Genomic DNA, 18,890 nt, shown 5'->3' on the forward strand with positions numbered 1-18,890 from the left:
GTCGGGATAAATGAGGTACAAATCATGCAGGAAATAGAGCTGGAGGAAAGGCTGACATGTATTTACCAAACAGGTTTGTCAAAACTCTGGAATAACCATGGGGGAGTTACAAAGGGAGCTGGGAGTGTCTGGGAAGCACAATGGGCCTCGGGTCGGGACCCAAACTGGGCACAGGCTCTGCTCTGGCTGTGAATATTTCCCACACGAACATTTCCCCCCATAAATCCGGATGTGGATGCACACACGTGGATGTTTGTAGCACAGGCAGTGCACCTCTGACGCTCCAGGTCCCCACGGGGTGTCCGCAGCCGGCCTTGGGGCACGGAGCCCCCCAGGAGCCGGTGCCCGCTGCTCCCGCACGGGCTGCAGGACGCGGCGCGGGGGCTCCCGACACGGCTCCTCAGCAAATAATCCGGGAAGGTTGATCTTGACAGCTACAGCAGGAAGCGTGTGGGAAGTGCCATGAGTAACCGGGCTGTGCTGCAGAACGGGACGTGCCGTGCCGTGCCGTGCCAGCCTCAGCCTCATCTCCCAAACCTCCCGGACGCCAGTCACAGCCCGGGACAGCAGCTCGGGGTGGCTCTTGCTGCTTCTTCACCCAAGCCCCGGCGATTAGGGCTGAGCCAGAGGGATTGAAACGGGGCACAGAATTCCGGTTATTTAATGACTTGACTTTATGAAAGCGCGTCACTAATTAGAGGCAGGGATCTCCTCAGAGCTGGGCTGCTTAAAATGAAAACTACAAAGCTGGGCGGGGGGGACCTCCAAGGGCCGGGTGGCCGCAGCGCGGGGCCGCCCCGGCTCCCCCCCTTCCTCCTCCTCCTCCTCCTCCTCCTCCTCCGGGGTTACGCGGGGCGAGGAGCCCAGGGCCAGCGGGCACAGGGCACACCCGGCCCGCGGGGCTTCGCAGACGGGGAGGGACCCCAAAACCTGGCTGGTTTCCTTTATTTTTTTTTTTTTTTGAGGTGGTTGTGCCGCTCCGGCAGAGGGGCGTTGCCATAGAAACGGGGGGAAACCCGGCGGGGGGAGGCACCCGCGGCGCCGTCGCTTTAAGATCGCAGAGGAGGGAGCAAATTACGCAGCTGCACGGCTCATCCCTCCCTCCCTCCCTTCATCCATCCTTCCCTCCCTCCCTTCGCCATCCCTCCCTCCCTCATCCCTCCCTCATCCCTCCAGCGCTCCCGGCCGCCCCGCCGCACCCATGGAGGCCGGCGCAGGTGATGGAGGCGGGGGAGGGCGCGGGGTGCGGGGTGGGGCGGGGGGCACCGCACCGGGCACCGCACCGGGCACCGCACCGGGCACCCCGCCGGGCCCGCGCCGCCGCCGCTCACCGCCCGCTCTCTCCCTTCCCCGGCAGGTCGCTGAGCCCCCACCCCGGCGCTGCCGCCCCCGACATCGGCGGGGCCCCGCGCAGGTGAGCGGCGCGGGGCGCGGTGCGGGGGGCGCGGTGCGGGGCCGTGACTCATCCCCTTCTGGCTGCAGATTGGGGCTGGGGGGAGGCGGGGGGGCAGCCGGGTCTGCCAGCGCCGCTCCGCATCGGGGGGCGGGCGGGAGCGGGGGGGTGCCCGGGGCACAGGGCGCTCGGGCGGGTCACGCATCGGGCCCGCAGCACACCCGCATTGCGTGTGCCAGACCCCCGCGGCACACGCCAGACCCGTGCTGCTGCACCAGAGCCCACGGCACCCACTGCACCCGTGAATGGCTTATCAGCCCCGTATCTTGTGTACCCTGACCCGCACTGCAAACCCGCCTGGACCCCCACCACACCCACCGGCCCTGCTTCACAGCCCTGGAGCCATGTGACATGCACCAGACCCAAACAGCAGCTTCAGGCACGCATTGCACTCGCCAGACCTGCACTGCACTCGCCAGACCCACATCTCGTGCACCTGACCCACTTCACGTGCACCAGACCCTCCCTGCATGCCCCAGACCCACATTACACCCACCAGACCCTCCCTGCATGCCCCAGTCACCAGACCCACATCTCATTGCACCAGACCCTCATCACATGCACCAGACCCTCCCTGCAAGCACCAGACCCTCACTGGACACCCCAGACCCACATCTCATGCACCAGACCCTCCCTGCAAGCACCAACCCCATGGCACATGGATCAGACCCACATCACGTGCACCAGACCATCCCTGCACGCCCCAAACCCTCCCTGCACACCCCAAACCCTCCCTGCACACCCCAAACCCTCACTGCACACCCCAAACCCTCCCTGCACACCCCAAACCCACATCTCATTCACCAGACTCTGCCTTCAAGCACAAGCCCCACATCTGCTCATGCAGCACCCCAAAGTGTCTCCGGCACCATGGGGTATTTTGCAGGAGCTGGGGCTGCTCTGCAGTTGACATTTTATGATTTAATGGCCTCATGCTCCATCTCCAGAGGGACAGGAGCACCCCAGCGGGTTGATGAGCCGGGTGCTCTGTTCTCTCCTCCCCACAAGGTCAGCGCTGTGGCTGTGGCACAGAACCCACTGCTGGCTGCCTGCTCTGCTTATAAAATCCCAGTGTTCCCACCCTCTCTGGGAACAGGCACGTCGTGCTGTGACCGTGTGCCAGAGGATGCAAACCCCGGTGTCCGGGGGTCCCGGGTGGGGGTCAGAGGGGCAGTGCCCACGCTCCCATCCCGGAGGAGCTGCAGCGGGCTGAGGCAGGAGATGGGGTGTGTGGTTAAAGTAGGCCATTCTAGCGGTGTGGAGAGCAGGGCGAATCCCCCGGCACCGCCGTCATTCCCAGCCCTCGCTCAAGGTGGATGGAGGCTAGGGGAGACCTGCTTCCGCCGCGCAGGGGAGGCGGAGCTGGTGCACTGGAAGCTGGGTTTGTCTTCCAGGTTTTTTTGCCTTTGTATCTCGAAGGAGTGGGCTGTTCCTTCTGCTTCGCACAGCTCAGCTCGGCTCCTGCCAGAGCACCTCTGCAGGATGGGCTGTGCAGTGGGATGTCACCTCCATCCCATCCTGCTGACCTTCCTGGCTGGGGTGAGACCACGGGGTCTGCATCCTGGGTGTCCCACTCCTGCTCTCATGCTGCTACAGCTCTTGTCATTCAGCTCTTTTCCCATTTCCCTTTGGCTCCAGAGTCCCCAGCAAGAGCCCAGCCTTTACCCTCTGGTCAAGCACCTTATTTTAGCTAATGAGGGCTGGGAATTGCCACCTCCCCGTTTGGAGTTGCAGCCAGGTCAGCTGGAAAAGTGATGAGCTGCATAACCCGAGCTTTCCAAATGGTGTCTGTTTTCCTGTAATCTCTGGATGTCAACTCAGCGTTTTATAACAAACAGGAGAATAAAAGGAGGTGCTCCTGCCTTTTGGAATGGGATACAGGCACTCTTAGCAACATTGATTTTTCTGGTGGTGTTGCATAAACACCCCATGGGGTTTGTCTCTGCTTGTGCCCCGAGCATTCGGCTCTGCCCTGAGCTGGATTTAGCAGTGGCTTGGGTTAGCAGTTGGATTTGAAGGTATTAAAGGTATTTTCCTACCTAAATGGGTCTGTGATTCCATGATCTCCCTCTGCTTGGGACCCAGGTGAAGCTTTGGGGTGAACCCATCTACACTGGAGCAGAGGCTCCCAGCCTCTGGAGATATTACCACATCCTTGTAATCTTCTTGGACCAAAAGCAAAGCAAGCCCTGTATCCCAAAAATCCCCCATGGCAGGAGGGGACATAGTCCTGGGTGTTTGTCCCCAGCTGCCCAGGTGGTGGTCCCAGTGCTGACCCCTCCTGCAGCAGGACTCCTGCCAGCCCTGGCTGCTGGATCCTGCTCTTTCCCACTGCGACCCAGCTGTATCCCAGTCCCTTTTCCAGTGCAAGCAGCCCTGGCCTTGCCACTGTCCAGGAACAAAGGCTCTGCCCCACATCAGCTCTGCTTGTTGGCCACATCCAGCACTTTGCTTATTTTTAGAGTGTAGAAAAGCAGAGCTGGTGTCAGGAAGGCAGAGTAGTTCCTTGGGAGCCCTTTTTGTCCCCTGGAAATACAAAGCTGTGGATTCCCTCTCCGTGTTCCCTCTGCATTTAATCTTGCTCATGCTGGGAGGCTGCAGATCCCCCAGGGGACCCATGGGGACAGCACGGCTCCTCTCCAGGTCTCTGCAGTGGGTGAAGCTGCTCTCAGACGCTCGGGCTCAGTGCCACCATTGCAAAAGATTCCTCACACAGGATGTGCCAAGGGAAACACAGCAATCCAGCAGCAGGCAGGATGATGGGAGCCTCGACAAAGGAAGCAGTGAGCGAGAAATCCAGGGAAATGTGGCGGCTGCTGGCACAGCAGTGTTGTGCTGAGGGCTGACACTGGCAGTGAGCTGCAGGCTCTCACACCTTCTCTCACGTTCCCTGTGGGGATGGGGTGGGCTGGCAGCAGCTGGATCCCTCTGGATCCCACAGAAGCTGAGCTTTGGGAGCTGATGGGAGCAAACTCTTGAGCCTGCAGCCATGGAACCCTCAGAGGAACAAGCTGAGGAACCATCGGAGGCTTCACTGAGCCGGGGATGAGGGTCTCTCCAGAGGTCCTGTGTCCCTTTTTCCCATGTGAGAAGCATGTAGGAAGGGCCATACCTGCCCAGCCTGGTTTGTCCATCACTGGCACAGCCAGGGGATCCAGCAAGGAGTGGGGAAGTGGCAGGATTTGAGGCAAGGAAGCATCTCTGTGGGGCAGTGATCCAGCTGAGCCTGGGGAAATCTTCCTCTGGGCACCAGGCTGAGCCCCCACTCTGTCGCTGCTCTGCCATCCATCACTGTCACAGTGTGCTCAGTAGTTCAGCAGGAGCTGGGCACCCACCAGAAGATGAGCCCTGTGGTGTCACCCCCCAGGACAGTGGCACTGTGGGGGACTGTCCTGATTCTGCATCCCAGCCCTCTGTGGGGGATCCTCTTCCTCATGCTGTAGCTCCAGCTGTTTCCTTATCAAGGCCCATTGCTTTTATTTATCAGGAATTATCCAGGCTAATTCCACTGCACGGAACAAACCCCGGTTTTTGCTGTTGTTTGTAACAGCTCTGTCCTTCTGCTCCACACGTGCTGGAGCCTCTCAGGGAGTTCTGCTGTCAGCAGCACCAGCAACACTCTGTCTTTGCAATGGGCAGTGTCCACCCTGCTCAGCCCTCAAGCTGCATTTTAGGGGATGTGCAGGGTGCTGGGCCCCAGGCAGGTGGTGTGCAGGGCAGTCTGGATTTGGTGTAATTGGGAGTGTCAGACCCTGGCCCCTGCTGGCTCTCCCAGGTAGGAGGGGCAGACACGGGGGAGCTGTGCTGAGCAGGGTCCTCTGCTCCCCTGTGTGGGGACAAGCCAGTACCCCCAAGTCACCTTGGTCTTGGTCCATGAATTGCCCTGGTCACCCTGCTGTGGAGACAGGCTGAGAGCTGGTAGAGAAGAGGAGGCTCTGATGAGACCTTAAGAGCCTCTTCCAGCGCCTGAAGGGGTTCCAAGAGAGCTGGAAGGGGACTTTGGACAAGGACATGGAGTGTCAGGATAAAGGAATGGCTTCCCACTGCCAGGGCAGGGTTAGATGAGATATTTGGAAAAAAATTCTTCCCTGTGAGGATGGTGAGGCCCTGGCACAGATTGCCCAGAGAAGCTGTGGCTGCCCCAACCTTGGAAATGTTCAAAGCCAGGTTGGACAAGGCTTGGAGCAACCTGGGATAGTGGAAGGTGTCCCTGCCCATGGCAGGGGGTTGCAATGAGATGTCTTCAAGGTCCCTTCCAAGCCAAACCATTCTCTTTTTAACCCTCTGCTATGGGCAGGAATGCCACCACCAGACCAGGGTTCATCCTGGATTTCCCCTTGCTTTCCTGGTGGGGCTCCATTGGTGCTGCATGGCTCCATTGCTCCTGGTCCATCTGAGGGGGTAATTCTGAGTGCAGATCTGTCATTTCCTCTGCCTTCAGTAGCCACATGCCACACGGGAGGGTGTGTGTTCAGCTTTGGTGCTGAATCTGCCCACCCTGCCTGTCCTGGGCAGCCTCTGGGCACAGTGAGGCTTCTGGGGAGACTGAAGTGGCCCAATGTTCCTTTGGGAATAATGACAATTTATTAGCACTGATTAAATTCCAGACACCCTGGGTATTGTGGGAGGCATCAAGCCTTGGTGTGGGCACTAGACAAGTCTGCAGCAGTGGGAGGAGGAGGAGGAAATGAGGTCCCCAGACATGAGGCCAAATCCAGGTGTCCCCACAGAGCCATTCCAGGCTGTGATGCTGGCAGCAGGTGCCTGGGGTGTGGGGTGGGTGCTCTCAGGAGGCCCATTTTGCTGGACTCACACGTGCCATCTGCAGTGCTGGCACTTGCTGCTGTCAGTGGGGCACAGAGGGACCCCTGCACAGAGCAGTGTGGTGTGAGGGTGACCTTGACATGAGTGGGGAGGGTGCAGGTACAGCTGAGCTGATGCTGGGCACCCCTGGGATAATACCAGACACCACTGGACTGCAGGGAGAGGGTGAGGAACCAACCCTCTCAAATCTCCCTACATCCCTGCTGAGAGCTGTGCTGCAGCCCGTGAGGTGCTGCTGGAGGGTGACAGAGAATCCTGGAGGATGCTCCTGCCAGCCTGAGGCCACGCACGGCTCTTGGTGGATGCTGATTCACGCTGCTGCAGTGGCAGAGCTGCTGCCCGCTTGGGAGCAGTGATCCAGCAGGACAGAACACTGCCTTCCCCTGCCCAGGTCATCTCCAGGCAAATCCATCCCAGGTGGGAGCAGCAGGGTCCCCAAATCCTTCTTGCAGTGTCCCCGGGGTGCTGGCACCCCACTGTGCCTGCTGGGACTTGGGACTTTACAGCAGCAGTGCTCTGGGATTTTGGGTGCCCTGGTTTGGAGACCAGGGAGCAGCAAATCCTGGGCAGAGGAGGGACCTGGGCTGGCCAGTGTGGGCTTTGAGGTATCCTGGAAGAGCAATAACCTGGGGTTGCAAATGTAGAGGGCTGCCCTGGGTGAGCTGGATGTGCCCCCTCCCCGTTCTGCCTCCCCTGTTGTCCCACTCCTCGCGCTCCCCTGGAGCAGGGCCAGCAGCTCAGAGTGTTTCCTGTCACCCATCGACTGTCTGTTGGCAGGTCCCCTCTCCTGCATGGCTCTGCCAAAATCTGAGATAAACGCTGGCATTGTGAATAGGTCAGGGGATGGGGGGCCCGTGCTGCCCCCATCCCTGGCGATCTCTGGCAGTCTGGGAGCACGGTGGGGACCCCAGCGGTGCCATGGGGCGCTGGGCAGGATGCGGGTGCTGAGCAGATGCTTCCCTCACTCCCTCACATCCTGGTGTGCCCAAGGTGCTGCAAGCCTCTGGATCTGGCCTATTTATTTACAGGAAAGCGGGCTCTGTGTTTCCCTAGGGATTAGCAGCTGCTGCCTCATCATGCAGGGATCTGTTCTTCCTCACCTGATTTCACTGCTGAATGGGGGATTTGCACTTAATTAAGGAAGAGCAGGCACGCAGCCCACTGCAGGGAGAGCTGCCTGCCCGGGGAGCTCCATGGCTGGGTCAGAGCCCTCGTACCATCTCTGCCCCCAGTAATGCCCCACTGCAGGCACTCTGTGTCCCTGTGGCATTACCCTGCTTCCCGACAGGGAAGGGGATCTGGGAGCAGGGGGAAGTTTGTCCATGATGAGAAAGGGGCTCCAGACCATGGGCAGGCATCTGCTGTGCTTCTGATCTGCCTTTTAAATTAAGAACACCCTTGCCCTGTGCCCACAGGTGGGAGCACAGGCATGCAGCATTCTGGCATTTCTGGGCTATGGGAGACAAGTGGGAAGCACAGCCCAGATGTGCAGGGCATGCTGTCCTCATCTGTCCTGTACTGGTGGCCCTGGGGACTGTACTGCTGCCCTGGTGCCAGGGCTCACCCCATCTCATCGGGGCCGTTTTCCTGCCTTCACCTGCTCTCTCTGTTCCTTTGCCTGCAGTTCCCTGTGGCCAGGAGCCGTGGCACTGTGGCCATGTCCGTGCCGGGGAGCAGACGCGCGTCCACGGGATCACGAAGGTGAATATGCTTCAGCCTCTGGCCTCGGGACTGGAGAGCAGCGCCTGCCGCCGGGATGAGACGATCCCCACGATCCCCACACCTCCACCACCAGCTGCCACTCCGCAGCACGAGCCCCCAGCCCAGCTTTCGGGGGTTTGCATGGCACTGCCCGCTGCACAGCACTTCCCTGTCCGTGCATGCAGCTCCCCGAGTGCTGCACGCCCTGTCCCTCTGTCCGTCTGTGCCACAGCCAGGACCGACCCCTCCGTCCGTCCAGGCGAAGGCAGGCAGTGGTGGAGAGCACTGGGTTGGGGCAATGAAACTGGGAGGTATGTTAGCCCTTGGAAAATGTCTCTTTGAGCTGAGTGGTAAAGAGAGAAAAAGAGGGAAAAAGCATTTATTCCCCTGCCAATGTCTCCATGGCCTGGACTGCCGTTATGGAGGTGCAGGCTCAGCGTGGGCAGGGAGAAGAGGCAGAGCTGCCCACGTCCAGGTGATGCTCTGGCAGGTGTGGCTGGAGCTACGCTGGGATCGTGCTCCCAGGGGACTCTTATGGGGCTCCCAAGGGGCTTCCAGGGGATCCCAGGGGCTCCCAAGGTCCTCAGGGTGCGAGGATGCTGTGCCAGCATCCATGGGCTGCCACGCCAGGGAAGGGGGAGCGGGTGGACATCCCCCCCAGCCCTGCCTTTGTGCCCGTCGCCATGTCCGTGCAATTTTGATCCCTGCTGTTTGTTTTGTCCTTTTGTCTTGTGTGTTCTCGGTGTGGTGGTTGGCAGTCGCGGGGTTTATGGACGGAGTGGCTTTGCCTCCTTCTTTAAGTCTTCAGCGCCCTCAGCCACTCGGCCTGAGACACAGCCTCTTCTCCCTGCCTCCAGGCGCCCCTCGCCCCCCGGGAGGGACACCTACGGCACCTCCTCGCTGAGCAGCAGCAGCAATTCTGGCTCCTGCAAGGGCAGCGACAGCAGCCCCACCCCAAGGTAACCCATCACCCTGGCCCCAGGGCGGCTGCTGGGTGCCCCGGGGCAGGGGGAGCAGTTCCCCGTGCTGCCGGTGCCGGTCCCAGCGGGGACAGGAGCGCTGGAGCGAGGCTGTGCGCTTGGTGGCCGGGGGAGCCGGAGCTGGCGGAGCTGCTGGCGTGTCTCCAGAGACCCTCACTACCCTCCTCCTCCAAACCTCTCCGCCGCTGTTGTTGTGTCGTCTCCCTCCCTGTCCCCCCGCCTGCCGCCCAGGGATCCCCCGTCCTCTTCCCTCCGTCCTGCTGTGGCTGTGGCTTGCTCGCTGCACGCTCCCTCCTGCCAGTCCTGCATTCCAAGGAGCACCCGGATCCTTCCAGACCAAAGGCACGAGGGCAAGAGCTTCGCTTCCATCCCCTTGTGCTGCCCAGCAAAGGTTTGGCAAGAGCTGGTGGCCCCCTGGCTTCTCAGCAGGGAGCTCTGGATGTGTTCGGGGCACAAACAGCCGGCACAGAGCTGTGGGATGGGCACCAGCCCCAGCCCTGCAGGCACAGCAGCCCGTGGTGCACTGCTCATCACCTGCCTGTCCCCTGTCCCCTGCCAGCTCCCAGAGGTGGAATCATTCTGGGAGGATCTGAGGGGCCCGAGGGTGACATGGTGAGCAGGTCCCACGTGTGCTGCGGCTGGGGCAGTGGCCCTCCTGCTGCCATGGGCATTCCAAGGCATGGATGCTTCTCACACAATGCTTCTGGACATGGCTAAAGGCTGCTGGGCTGATGGACACCATGCAGGGGGGCTTTGGGATGCCTCCTTTCCATTCATAGGGAGTTTGGTCCCCCCACTGCCATGCCAGAGCCACTCGTGCAGCTCCCAGCTCACCACGTGCCTCCCAGCTTGGGGAGCCCTGTCCCTGGCCAGCCCCTGCTCTCTGCACTGTCCCAGGCTTCAGGCCAGAAATGTCACTTCATCTGCCCCAGTGCCACTGGTGGCAGGAGGAGGGTCCAGAGGTGCTGCTGGCCCAGCCCAGAGCACATGCTGGGTTCCCTGGCTTGCTCCCCATGGGCAGGACAGCCACTGCCTCCAGACCTGCTCCATCCCAAACCCTTCCATTCCCATCTTGTGCCTCCATCTCTGGTGGGGCCAATCCCACCCTGGGGCCTCCATCCACATCAGTTCTTTCCAGGAAGGTCACTTTGGGCACACAGAGACCTTGGTGGCCCTGGTTCTGCTCATGGCCCAGCAAAGTCCCCAGCACCACAGAGCACTCAGCACCTGGCAGCAGCAGCAGTGTGTCCAGGAGCTGCACCCACCCTCTGCCAGGGCACAGCACTGAAACACCCACCCTGTCTGTCCTGCCAGGGCACAGCACTGAAACACCCACCCTGTCTGTCCTGCCAGGGCACAGCACCCTCATGCACCCACCCTGTCTGTCCTGCCAGAGCACAGCACACACGACACCCACCCTGTCTGTCCTGCCAGGGCACAGCACACACGACACCCACCCTGCCCCTGTCATCAGGGCACAGCACCCTCATGCACCCACCCTGCCCCTCCTGCTCTCAGGGCTCCTTTGGGATGTATTACAGGGCTGCACCCCGAGAGCAGGCCTTAGGACCCCTGGGTCAAGCCTGTGCTGACCCTGGCACTGGCAGTGGGTGACACGTGTGTCCCTGCAGGCGCTCGTCCAAGTACAACCTGTGCAGTGACAACCATGGGATAAAGCCACCGACGCCGGAGCAGTACCTGACTCCCCTGCAGCAGAAGGAGGTCTGCATCCGGCACCTGAAGGCTCGCCTGAAGGACACACAGGAGCGCCTGCAGGACAGGTGAGCTCGTGGGAAGGGTGCCAGCACCAGCCACTGCCACCCACTGAGGCAGCTCCTGTCTGGGACTGGTCCTTCTGGGTGTCTCAGTTCCCAGGATGGCGCCTCGTCCTCGTGCTCGTGCCCAGGGACTGAGGTCACAGCTGTACCAGGGCATTGCTGGCATGTGGGACCTGCCACTGCTGCCTGTCCACCTGGGAGCTGCAGATTTGGGGACTGGAGAGCCCCACGTCCCACCTGCAGTGGCTGCGTTCTCCCCTTGCCCTGTTTAAGTCCCTGCCATGGTTTTGCTGAATTTCAGCGTCAGAGGGTGGCTAATCCCCATCTGCTCCTCAGGCTTAGGCACGGCCCCGCCGCCGTGCCAGCTGCCACGCACCCGCCCGGGGCACCTGCCCACCCCCACGCAGCCCTCAGGAGACCTGGGCACTGCAGCCTCTTGGGGAGAAGGCTGAGCATCATTTGCAGGGATCCCTGAGCTCCCACTGCTCCAAACAGTGCTGCCAGGGGGCCCTGAGCATCAGCCCTGAGGGTTCATGAGCATAAATCCTCAGAGTCCCTGAGTATCACTCCTGAGGTCCCACAGCATCCATCCTTGGGGTCCCTGAGCATCATTCCTGAGGGTCCCTAAGCATCACTCCTGGGGATCCCTGAACATTGCTCCTGAGGCTCCCTGAGCATCACTCCTGAGGGTCCCTACACCGCTGGATCCATCCCTTGTTCCCAGCTGGGAGTGCTGCTGGCTGATCTGGTTGCAGCCCAGTGCTGGGCACAGGGGACAGGGCTGTCCCTGCCGCCCCCTCAGCGCCGCGGTGGTGCCCTCCCGTCTCCGCAGGGATGCTGAGATCGAGGACCTGAAGACGCAGCTGTCACGGATGCAGGAGGACTGGATCGAGGAGGAGTGCCACCGCGTGGAGGCCCAGCTGGCGCTCAAAGAGGCTCGCAAGGAGATCAAGCAGCTGAAGCAGGTCATCGACACAGTGAAGAACAACCTGCTGGAGAAGGACAAAGGCCTCCAGAAGTATTTTGTGGACATTAACATCCAGAACAAGAAGCTGGAGACGCTGCTGCACAGCATGGAGGTGGCACAGAACGGGGCGCTGAAGGAGGAGGGCGCCGGCGAGTCGGCCGGGGGGTCCCCGGCGCGATCCCTCACCCGCAGCTCCACCTACACCAAGCTGAGCGACCAGGGCGCCGGGGACCGCAACGTGGGCGGCTCGCAGACCATCTCGCTGGACGAGGGCGCCGACAGCGGCTTCGTGGGGATGGAGGAGGCTCCGGGCCACACGGACCCGCTGGAGGTGGGGGGTGAGCCCGGCACCCGCCTGCCCCCCAGCAACACCTACGAGAAGGCGCTGGGACTGCGGAGCAGCGCGGAGGCAGGGGTGCAGGCCAGCTGCATGCAGGAGCGGGCCATCCAGACGGACTTCGTGCCCTGCCAGCCCGACCTGGACACCATCCTCGAGAAGGTGATGAAGTCCCAGGCTTGCAGCCTGGGCAGCCCCACCTCCGCCTGGGTCTCCGAAATGGAAGACACGATGCCCGTCCCCGAGCTCGCCAACCCCACCGGGAGCACGGACCTGGCGGTGGCCGAGCCCGACGCCGCCGCTGCCGCTGCCGAGGGCGGTGTCCCCGGCAACCCGGCGGTGCGGCAGCCCCCCAGCGCCAGCCCCTCGGTGGCCATCGCCTGCGTGGCGGAGGAGGAGCTGATGGAGGTGACCGGCTGCGAGAACAACCCTTCCAAGAGCTACTGGAGCCGCCACTTCATCGTGGATCTGCTGGCGGTGGTGGTGCCGGCGGTGCCCACGGTGGCCTGGCTGTGCCGCTCGCAGCGGCGGCAGGGCCAGCCCATCTACAACATCAGCTCGCTGCTGCGGGGCTGCTGCACCGTGGCCCTGCACTCCATCCGCAGGATGGGCTGTCGCCCCGTCGCCAGCCCCGGCCCCGGAGGCGCTGCCCAGCCCTGAGCCCTCCGACGCCCTCCACCCGCCCCACGGACCCGACTGCTGATTGTAAAGCCCCGGCGGGTGGGAAGGGGCCGAGGGGTCTGTGGGTGTATCGAGGTGTGCTGCCCTTCCCCAGCTCCTGGAGGAGGGGAGGAACTGTTGTTGGAAGAGGGGTGTTGGCAGCCAGCGTCACCCCCCGCCGTGGACACCCCTGCCTGTGCCTGTGGCTGCGGGGCTGTGGGGCTGCCCCCGCCGTGGGGGCTGTCCCTCCATCGCAATCGCTTTTTGTTTGTCGCCGGGTTATCCCAGCCGTGCCACGGGCGGTGGTGGCGAGGAGCCGCTGGCAGCGTGGAGCGCTGGGGATGCGGCGGTTCCTTGCTGCAGGTGCAGTGTCTGTCTGTGGGCAGGGGTGGGGGTTCCTGTCCCGACACAGGGATCAGCTCCGGAGCGGTTCGGGCCAGCCCCCCATTCCCTAGGAGATGCCTCCCCACGCTGGGATGGAACTGGGCTGCAGCTCACGCACGGAGCCCCCGAGGAAGCCGTGGGCTCTCCCTCCCTTTGCTTTGCACTATATTCACTTTTTTTTGGGTACAGACTGAAGGCCGGCTGTTGGGACTCTGGCTGCCGGGGAGCGGGACCGGGGCTCCGGCGGTTCTGTCAGCCGTGCTGCCGGTGATCCCACCCCGTGCCGGAGCTCGGATGCCTTTGCTGGGGTGGGGCAGTGCCGTGCAGGCAGAGCCAAGCCCTTTGCCGCCCCGGCCCACCCAAGCCCCCGCTTTGCTGGCGGCCTCCGGAAAAATGCCTTTTTTTTTTTTTCTTGTTGAAACACAAAGACAGCAAGGATTGCTCAGCGGGGCTGTTGGGGCGCGGGACCTGGGGCTGCCCCGGGCGCGCCGCACTCCCACCCCACGAATGTCTGTGGTTTCTTCGTGACTTGAACTAACAGTGTTCCCCCAACCCCAACCCAAGCCCACTCCCCCAGCCGTGGGTGCCACCGGCCAGGTGCCCTGGCAGCCGGTGATGCTCCACACGCCGGTGTCCAGCGGTCCCCAGAGGGGCGCGTGCCACAGCCTGCGTGCCCCACACTTCCCTGCATCCCCCTTCTGCCGGCTCTGCCCATGCTGGGGGGCAGTGGGGACAGCAGCTCTGCCACCAGCACAGCACCAGGTGCCGGGGGAAGGATTTGGGGAGCAGCAGTGTCCAGGCAGCCGGGGCAGATGTAAGCGGGGCTGGGATATTCGCCTCTCGTGCAATGTATTTGTGGATCTGTGTACACGTCTGTTAGGCTATCCAAAGCTTTGCCAAGAAATAAATGTAACGACTATATTTGAAAGACAAATCTATATAATATATTTTTTAAATACAGAACTGAAAAAGCTGTAACCCCCCTCTTCTTGTTTCCCCTGTCCTGTACTCGCTGTCTGTGGTGGATGTAATAAATGTCGCTGGGTCTGTGTCTGCTTCGGCTGGAGCCAGCCCTTGGCATCTGCCCTGAGGGGGTGGCCCAAGCAGGGACAGGGGGACAGTGGGACCCTGGTACAGGACATCTGCCCCGTCCTTGCTGAGGAGAGGAGGAACCACCCAGCACCACCAGACTCTGAAGGAATAAGGGGTTTTGTGCTAGAATAGCTCCTTTGGAGGTGCTGTGGGGTCCTCTCAGCAGGCCCTCTGGGCTTCCAGCATCAGCTCCCAGAACAGCAGCGATGGTGTCACAGGTCAGGGATGGAGTGGTCCATGGATGACTTCACCAGCCCTGAAGAGAGACTGAGCAGAGGGAAGGGAGGTCAGTGGGGGGAGCCCGGGGGTCCCTGTGGGGTGTGGGGGTCCCCACATTCTCACCGTTTGACCATGTGCTCGTAGATCACGGTGGGGATGATGGTCAGTGTCACCACGTTCCCAGCCCCTGCCAGCACCTCCATGAGCTGCTTATCCTGCAGGAGAGAGAGGGGATCCATGGGGTGCCCAGCTTTGCTCACTATCCCCCTCCCTCCTGGATTCTCTGGCCACATCCTTGACTCCCCAGGCATGTCCTGCACCCCCAGGACAGCCCTACCTTCATGCCGATGACGTTCTGGCCATTCACCTCGCAGATGCAGTGGTGGGTGAGGAGCCCGTTGCGGGCGGCCGAGCTGTCCTTGGCCAGCGACACGATCTTGCCCTTCTTCACCACGACGCCGATGTGGCCGGTGCTGTCCTTGTGCACGGTCACGGTGCGCTGGAAAGGCCTGCGGGGAGAGCAGCGTCACCGCTGCCACCGGCACTGCCACCGCCGCCGGTGCCACCACCCGCTCACCTGTCCCGCACCACCATGACGATCTTCTCGGGGTTCGCCTTCTTCAGCGCGCGCTGTGCCTTGTCGCTGCTCCAGCCCGCGCAGTTCTTGCCGTCGATCTGCAGCACCTGGTCCCCGAAGCGCAGCCCCACCAGCGCTGCCGGTGAGTTGGCCTTCACCAGCTGCACAAAGATGCCCTGGGGACACGGTGGAGTGGTGGCACAGGGACCAGTGGCCGTGCCATGCCATCTGCACCCCGCTGCGCCGTGGCGCGCTGTGACATTTAATGTGTTGTGATACACTGCCACGTCACGCTGCGCTCTACTGTCATGCTTATGCCGTGTCACATCATGCCATGACACAGCCCCGTGCCAGCCCAGCCCCGTGCCAGCCCAGCCCCTCACCTGGTCGACGTTCTTCAGCTGCAGCCCCGTCTTGCCCCGCTCGTCCTTGCACAGGTGGATCTCCCGCACGCCCGGCTTGATCTCTGCGCGCCGCAGCCCCGCGCTGTGCCCGCTCAGGGGGGCCACCAGCTGGCCTGGGGAGGGCCCGGCGGGGGTCAGTGCCTGCGGGGGAGCTGGGGGTCAGTGGGGACAGCGGGGACACAGGGGGCACCTCAGCCCTTGGGAGTGCTGCATCCCTTTCTCAGGCAGGATGAGGAAGCAGAGGGACCCCCGTTCTGGCATGGGGAGCCACGTGGGGCAGGGAGCTGCCAGCCCAACACCTACGGTGCTGTCCTCCGTGTGCAGGTTCTTCTGGATCTCCTCGCTGGAGAGCGCCAGCCCCATGTAGTTCTCCAGCTCGGCTAGGTTGGGGTACAGCACAGGAGGCTCTGAGGGACATACCGAGGGTGGTCTCAGCTCCTGGGGTCCCCAACCCACAGCCTGGCCCCCTCCATGCTAGGAGCCCCTTGGGACCATAGGCCAGCAAAAAAATCCCAAAATCCCATCCCCAACCCATGCACTGAGTTGTGGGAGGGGTCTCAGCTGAGCTCCCCCCCACACTGAGCATCACTGCCCATCCAGACAGCCCCTGCACGGGGTGAGCTGATCATGTCCCACCTTACCAGTGCCCGAGGTGAGCTTTGGCTTCTCTGTGACCACTGTGGTGGCAGGGGTCCTCACCCCAGCTGCTGCCTGTGCCTGCCAAGAGACAGGGTGCTCAATGCTGTGCCCCCCACCCCGGGGACCCTCTGAGGTGAGAGCCCACAGGGACTCACTGGGGTCTGCTCAGCCCTGTAACGCTGCTGAGCTGGCACTGACCTGCAGGACCTGGTGGCCCTTCATGTCCTCCAGGGAGGGGTAGAGTGTGGCCATCGCTGCTGCTGTCAGGGGACAGGGATGGGCAGTTCAGGGACTGGGTTGCCTCTCTCCAAGCATCCCTCCCAGCCCGGGCCGGAGATGGGCTGTCACCTGGAGTCTCCAGTGTGACTCAAGGCTATGTCACCAGGGTCACCACCACCACTTCCTGGTGGCTGGGACACGGATGGCTGTGTGCCGGGCAGGTCCTGCTCCCCATGCCCACCGTCCCACAGAGCCATCCCAACACCACCCAGACAGGGATATCCCATGGGAATGGCCCCTCTGCCCCTCATCAGACCCCTCTGCTCCCCATGTCCAGCTGAGCAGTGGGGCCATTCCAGCACTACCCAGACACAGCAGTGACATGTCCCATGGGAGCAGCCCTTCACACACCATCAGTCCCCTCTGCACCTCATGTTGTGCCCAAGGCTGTGCCCCCCAAACCTACTCAATGGCACCTTGTGCCCCAAAAAGCATCATCCAAAACTCACGGTGTAGAGGCCAAATCCAGACCCAGCTCTGAGCTCTGTGGAACCAGGCAGGATCCCACCTGCAGCCCAGGGATAGCAGCAGCATCCAACAGACCAGAGCCCCCAAGTCCAACCCTGGCACCCCAGACTCACCTGCCAACAGCTCCCAGATCCTTGTGACACCACCCTCTGCCTGGCTCCTGGGTTTTATAGCCGGGCCCAGCCCAGGGAGGGGCCAGACAGGCTCAGCTGATTGCACCCCCGCTAGGTAGGGCACAGGTGAGGAAGAGGAAGATGAAGGCAACAATGCACAGAGCCCTGGCACTGCAGGGGTGGGACAGGGATTGGAATGGGGACTGGGATGGCTTTCTGTAGGTTCGGGCATCCTGGGGGAGCAGGGATGGGACTGTACCCCCCATGGTGCCCCCCCAACACTGCATCACCTCTCCTGGCACCCCCAGCGTGTGGCTTGGTCCCCTGACTGGGCTGCCCCCACCCCCATTATCCTGCCTGGGCTCCTCAGGCCCTGCTGGGGGTGAAGGGGGCTCCCCACCGTGATCCCCTGCGTGGGTGGCTCCTGCTGACACCTCGCTGTCCCGGCGCGTGGGGCTGACGCGGCCGTGACCGGGATCCCGTGTCCCACACCCTTCCCAACGTCACCTGGGACACGTGCCAGCTGTGGGAGTCCCATGGTGCAGCTGGAGAAACTGAGCCAGCGCAGAGCTCAGCGTGGGGTGGCCGTGGCATCCTGCTGCCAGGGGCCATCACCGTGTCACCTGGGGATCCAGCCCTCCAGCAGCCAGAGGTGACATTCTGCTGTTGGCATTGAGGATGCCATGGGCCACCGTGTCCCCAGGGGCCGGGCAGGGGGGTGCTGAGGGCGCTGGGGCAGGCCTGGACCTGGTGGCACCAGCCCAGAGCTCCCTGGCACGGGGCCAGTCCCGCTGTGGAGCCACAGCCAGGCACGTCCCAGCTCCCTGAGCCTCTGCCCCAGCGTGCCAGGCCAGGAGGAAGTGTTTTATTTACTGGTGTTATTTTTAGCTGGATGGTGCCCAGCTGCCTTGACCAGCCCAGGACAAGAACAGCCTCAGCACCAGCAGCAGAGAGAGTCACAGACACAGAGGATTGTTTCCTGGAGTCTGTTCATTTCCTAAGCCCTCATCCCCACAAAACCACAGCTGTAGGGACTCACACCCCACCTGCACTCAGGGATGCTTCAGGAGCTGTGCAGAGCTGAGGGCCCAAGGGCAGGGGGCTTCCCTCAGCCTCCCCCCTGCCCTGGCTTAGCCCCAGCCACAAGCCATGGCACTGCCTGGCACTGGTTAATAATTAAAGCAAAAAGCTTTGCAGGAAGAGAAACACAAACCGGCCTCAAGCTTCCACCCAGAAAGGGCCACAGCTAAGGACAGAGCAGGGTGCCCCACAAGCTCCTGTTCTGGTTAATTGAGCAGCAATTAAGGGCAGTGCTAATTCCCTTGCACCTGCGCTCCTGGATGCATCCCAATGGCTGAGCTGCTCCTGCCCCAGGGCCACTGCTCCCTCCAGGACCCATTACACACAAACTTTGCTTGGCAGCTGGGACAGGCTGTGTTATTGATCGTGGCTGTGTTATCAGTTGTGGCACACTGACTGATCAAAGGTTGTCAGCAGAGGAACAAGGCACTGGCCCACAGTGGTGCCTGAGCAGGTCCTACACACACAATACCCACAGCAGCAAAGCTCAAAGCAGATGATGTGCTGTGCCCCATGTGCCACGTCCAGCTTTCAAAAGGGACTGAAATAAATCCAGAAAGGTGTAAGGAAAGGCTTCCCTGGAGCTGCAAGGACCATGGGAACATGCACCCATCTATCCTTGATGCTTCCAGTCGAGGTTGAGTCACAGCCACAAGGGCATGAGGCTGTGAGGGCAATGTGTAATAGGTTATGGTGAGGCAATTAATTATGCAAATTCCAGCAGGCTGCCATCACCTCCCCACAGAGCACAGGAGCCCCAGGCATCCTACTGTGCTCCGGGAGCACCTGAGCCTCACACTGAGGCACAGCAGAACCCTGGCACAGCACCCAAAGCACCCCATGAGCCTGGCACAGCACCCCACAAACCCAGAGCAGCACCCAGAGCACCCCACACGGCACCCCCTGAGCCCAGCCCCAGCTGTGCTGAGCAACAG

General features: G+C 62.0%; 2 protein-coding genes across 8 annotated transcripts; one reads left to right on the top strand and one right to left on the bottom strand.

The window, feature by feature from the left end:
- The first annotated feature begins 1,072 nt into the window (after positions 1-1,072).
- SNPH (syntaphilin) lies at positions 1,073-14,062 on the top strand. Of its 6 annotated transcripts, none has more exons than XM_064391214.1 (6): positions 1,073-1,217; positions 1,358-1,414; positions 7,902-7,978; positions 8,836-8,937; positions 10,590-10,739; positions 11,569-14,062. In XM_064391214.1, the coding sequence occupies exons 3-6, from the start codon at positions 7,935-7,937 to the stop codon at positions 12,698-12,700; spliced, it is 1,428 nt and encodes a 475-aa protein (XP_064247284.1). In that variant the 5' UTR covers positions 1,073-1,217; positions 1,358-1,414; positions 7,902-7,934; the 3' UTR covers positions 12,701-14,062. The 6 variants fall into 6 exon arrangements, with proteins under 6 accessions (XP_064247284.1, XP_064247283.1, XP_064247285.1 ...); XM_064391213.1 differs by having other exon boundaries at positions 1,140-1,217; positions 8,737-8,937; XM_064391215.1 differs by lacking the exon at positions 8,836-8,937 and having other exon boundaries at positions 1,140-1,217.
- Positions 14,006-18,795, bottom strand: SDCBP2 (syndecan binding protein 2). 2 transcript variants are annotated; one of them, XM_064391239.1, is made up of 9 exons: positions 16,876-18,795; positions 16,214-16,275; positions 16,018-16,093; positions 15,680-15,783; positions 15,356-15,517; positions 14,973-15,148; positions 14,733-14,904; positions 14,519-14,610; positions 14,006-14,443 (listed from the first exon to the last, which is right to left on the bottom strand). In XM_064391239.1, the coding sequence occupies exons 1-9, from the start codon at positions 17,105-17,107 to the stop codon at positions 14,389-14,391; spliced, it is 1,131 nt and encodes a 376-aa protein (XP_064247309.1). In that variant the 5' UTR covers positions 17,108-18,795; the 3' UTR covers positions 14,006-14,388. The 2 variants fall into 2 exon arrangements, with proteins under 2 accessions (XP_064247309.1, XP_064247310.1); XM_064391240.1 differs by lacking the exon at positions 16,876-18,795 and having other exon boundaries at positions 16,214-16,869.
- Positions 18,796-18,890: the final 95 nt, after the last annotated feature.

Source organism: Passer domesticus, chromosome 16 (assembly GCF_036417665.1).
Source record: "Passer domesticus isolate bPasDom1 chromosome 16, bPasDom1.hap1, whole genome shotgun sequence".
Lineage (NCBI taxonomy): Eukaryota > Metazoa > Chordata > Aves > Passeriformes > Passeridae > Passer > Passer domesticus.

What these genes read in the sequence shown, in the direction of transcription:
- SNPH (XM_064391209.1), top strand. Translation starts at nt 7,985, where the DNA reads ATGCTTCAGCCTCTGGCCTCGGGACTGGAGAGCAGCGCCTGCCGCCGG. An exon ending in GACAGCAGCCCCACCCCAAG is followed by an intron (nt 8,938 to 10,589) that starts GTAACCCATCAC and finishes GTGTCCCTGCAG; the next exon opens with GCGCTCGTCCAAGTACAACC. An exon ending in CAGGAGCGCCTGCAGGACAG is followed by an intron (nt 10,740 to 11,568) that starts GTGAGCTCGTGG and finishes CCGTCTCCGCAG; the next exon opens with GGATGCTGAGATCGAGGACC.
- SDCBP2 (XM_064391239.1), bottom strand. Translation starts at nt 17,107, where the DNA reads ATGCCCGAACCTACAGAAAGCCATCCCAGTCCCCATTCCAATCCCTGT. An exon ending in AGGGCCACCAGGTCCTGCAG is followed by an intron (nt 16,094 to 16,213) that starts GTCAGTGCCAGC and finishes GTCTCTTGGCAG; the next exon opens with GCACAGGCAGCAGCTGGGGT. An exon ending in TACGAGCACATGGTCAAACG is followed by an intron (nt 14,444 to 14,518) that starts GTGAGAATGTGG and finishes CCCTCTGCTCAG; the next exon opens with TCTCTCTTCAGGGCTGGTGA.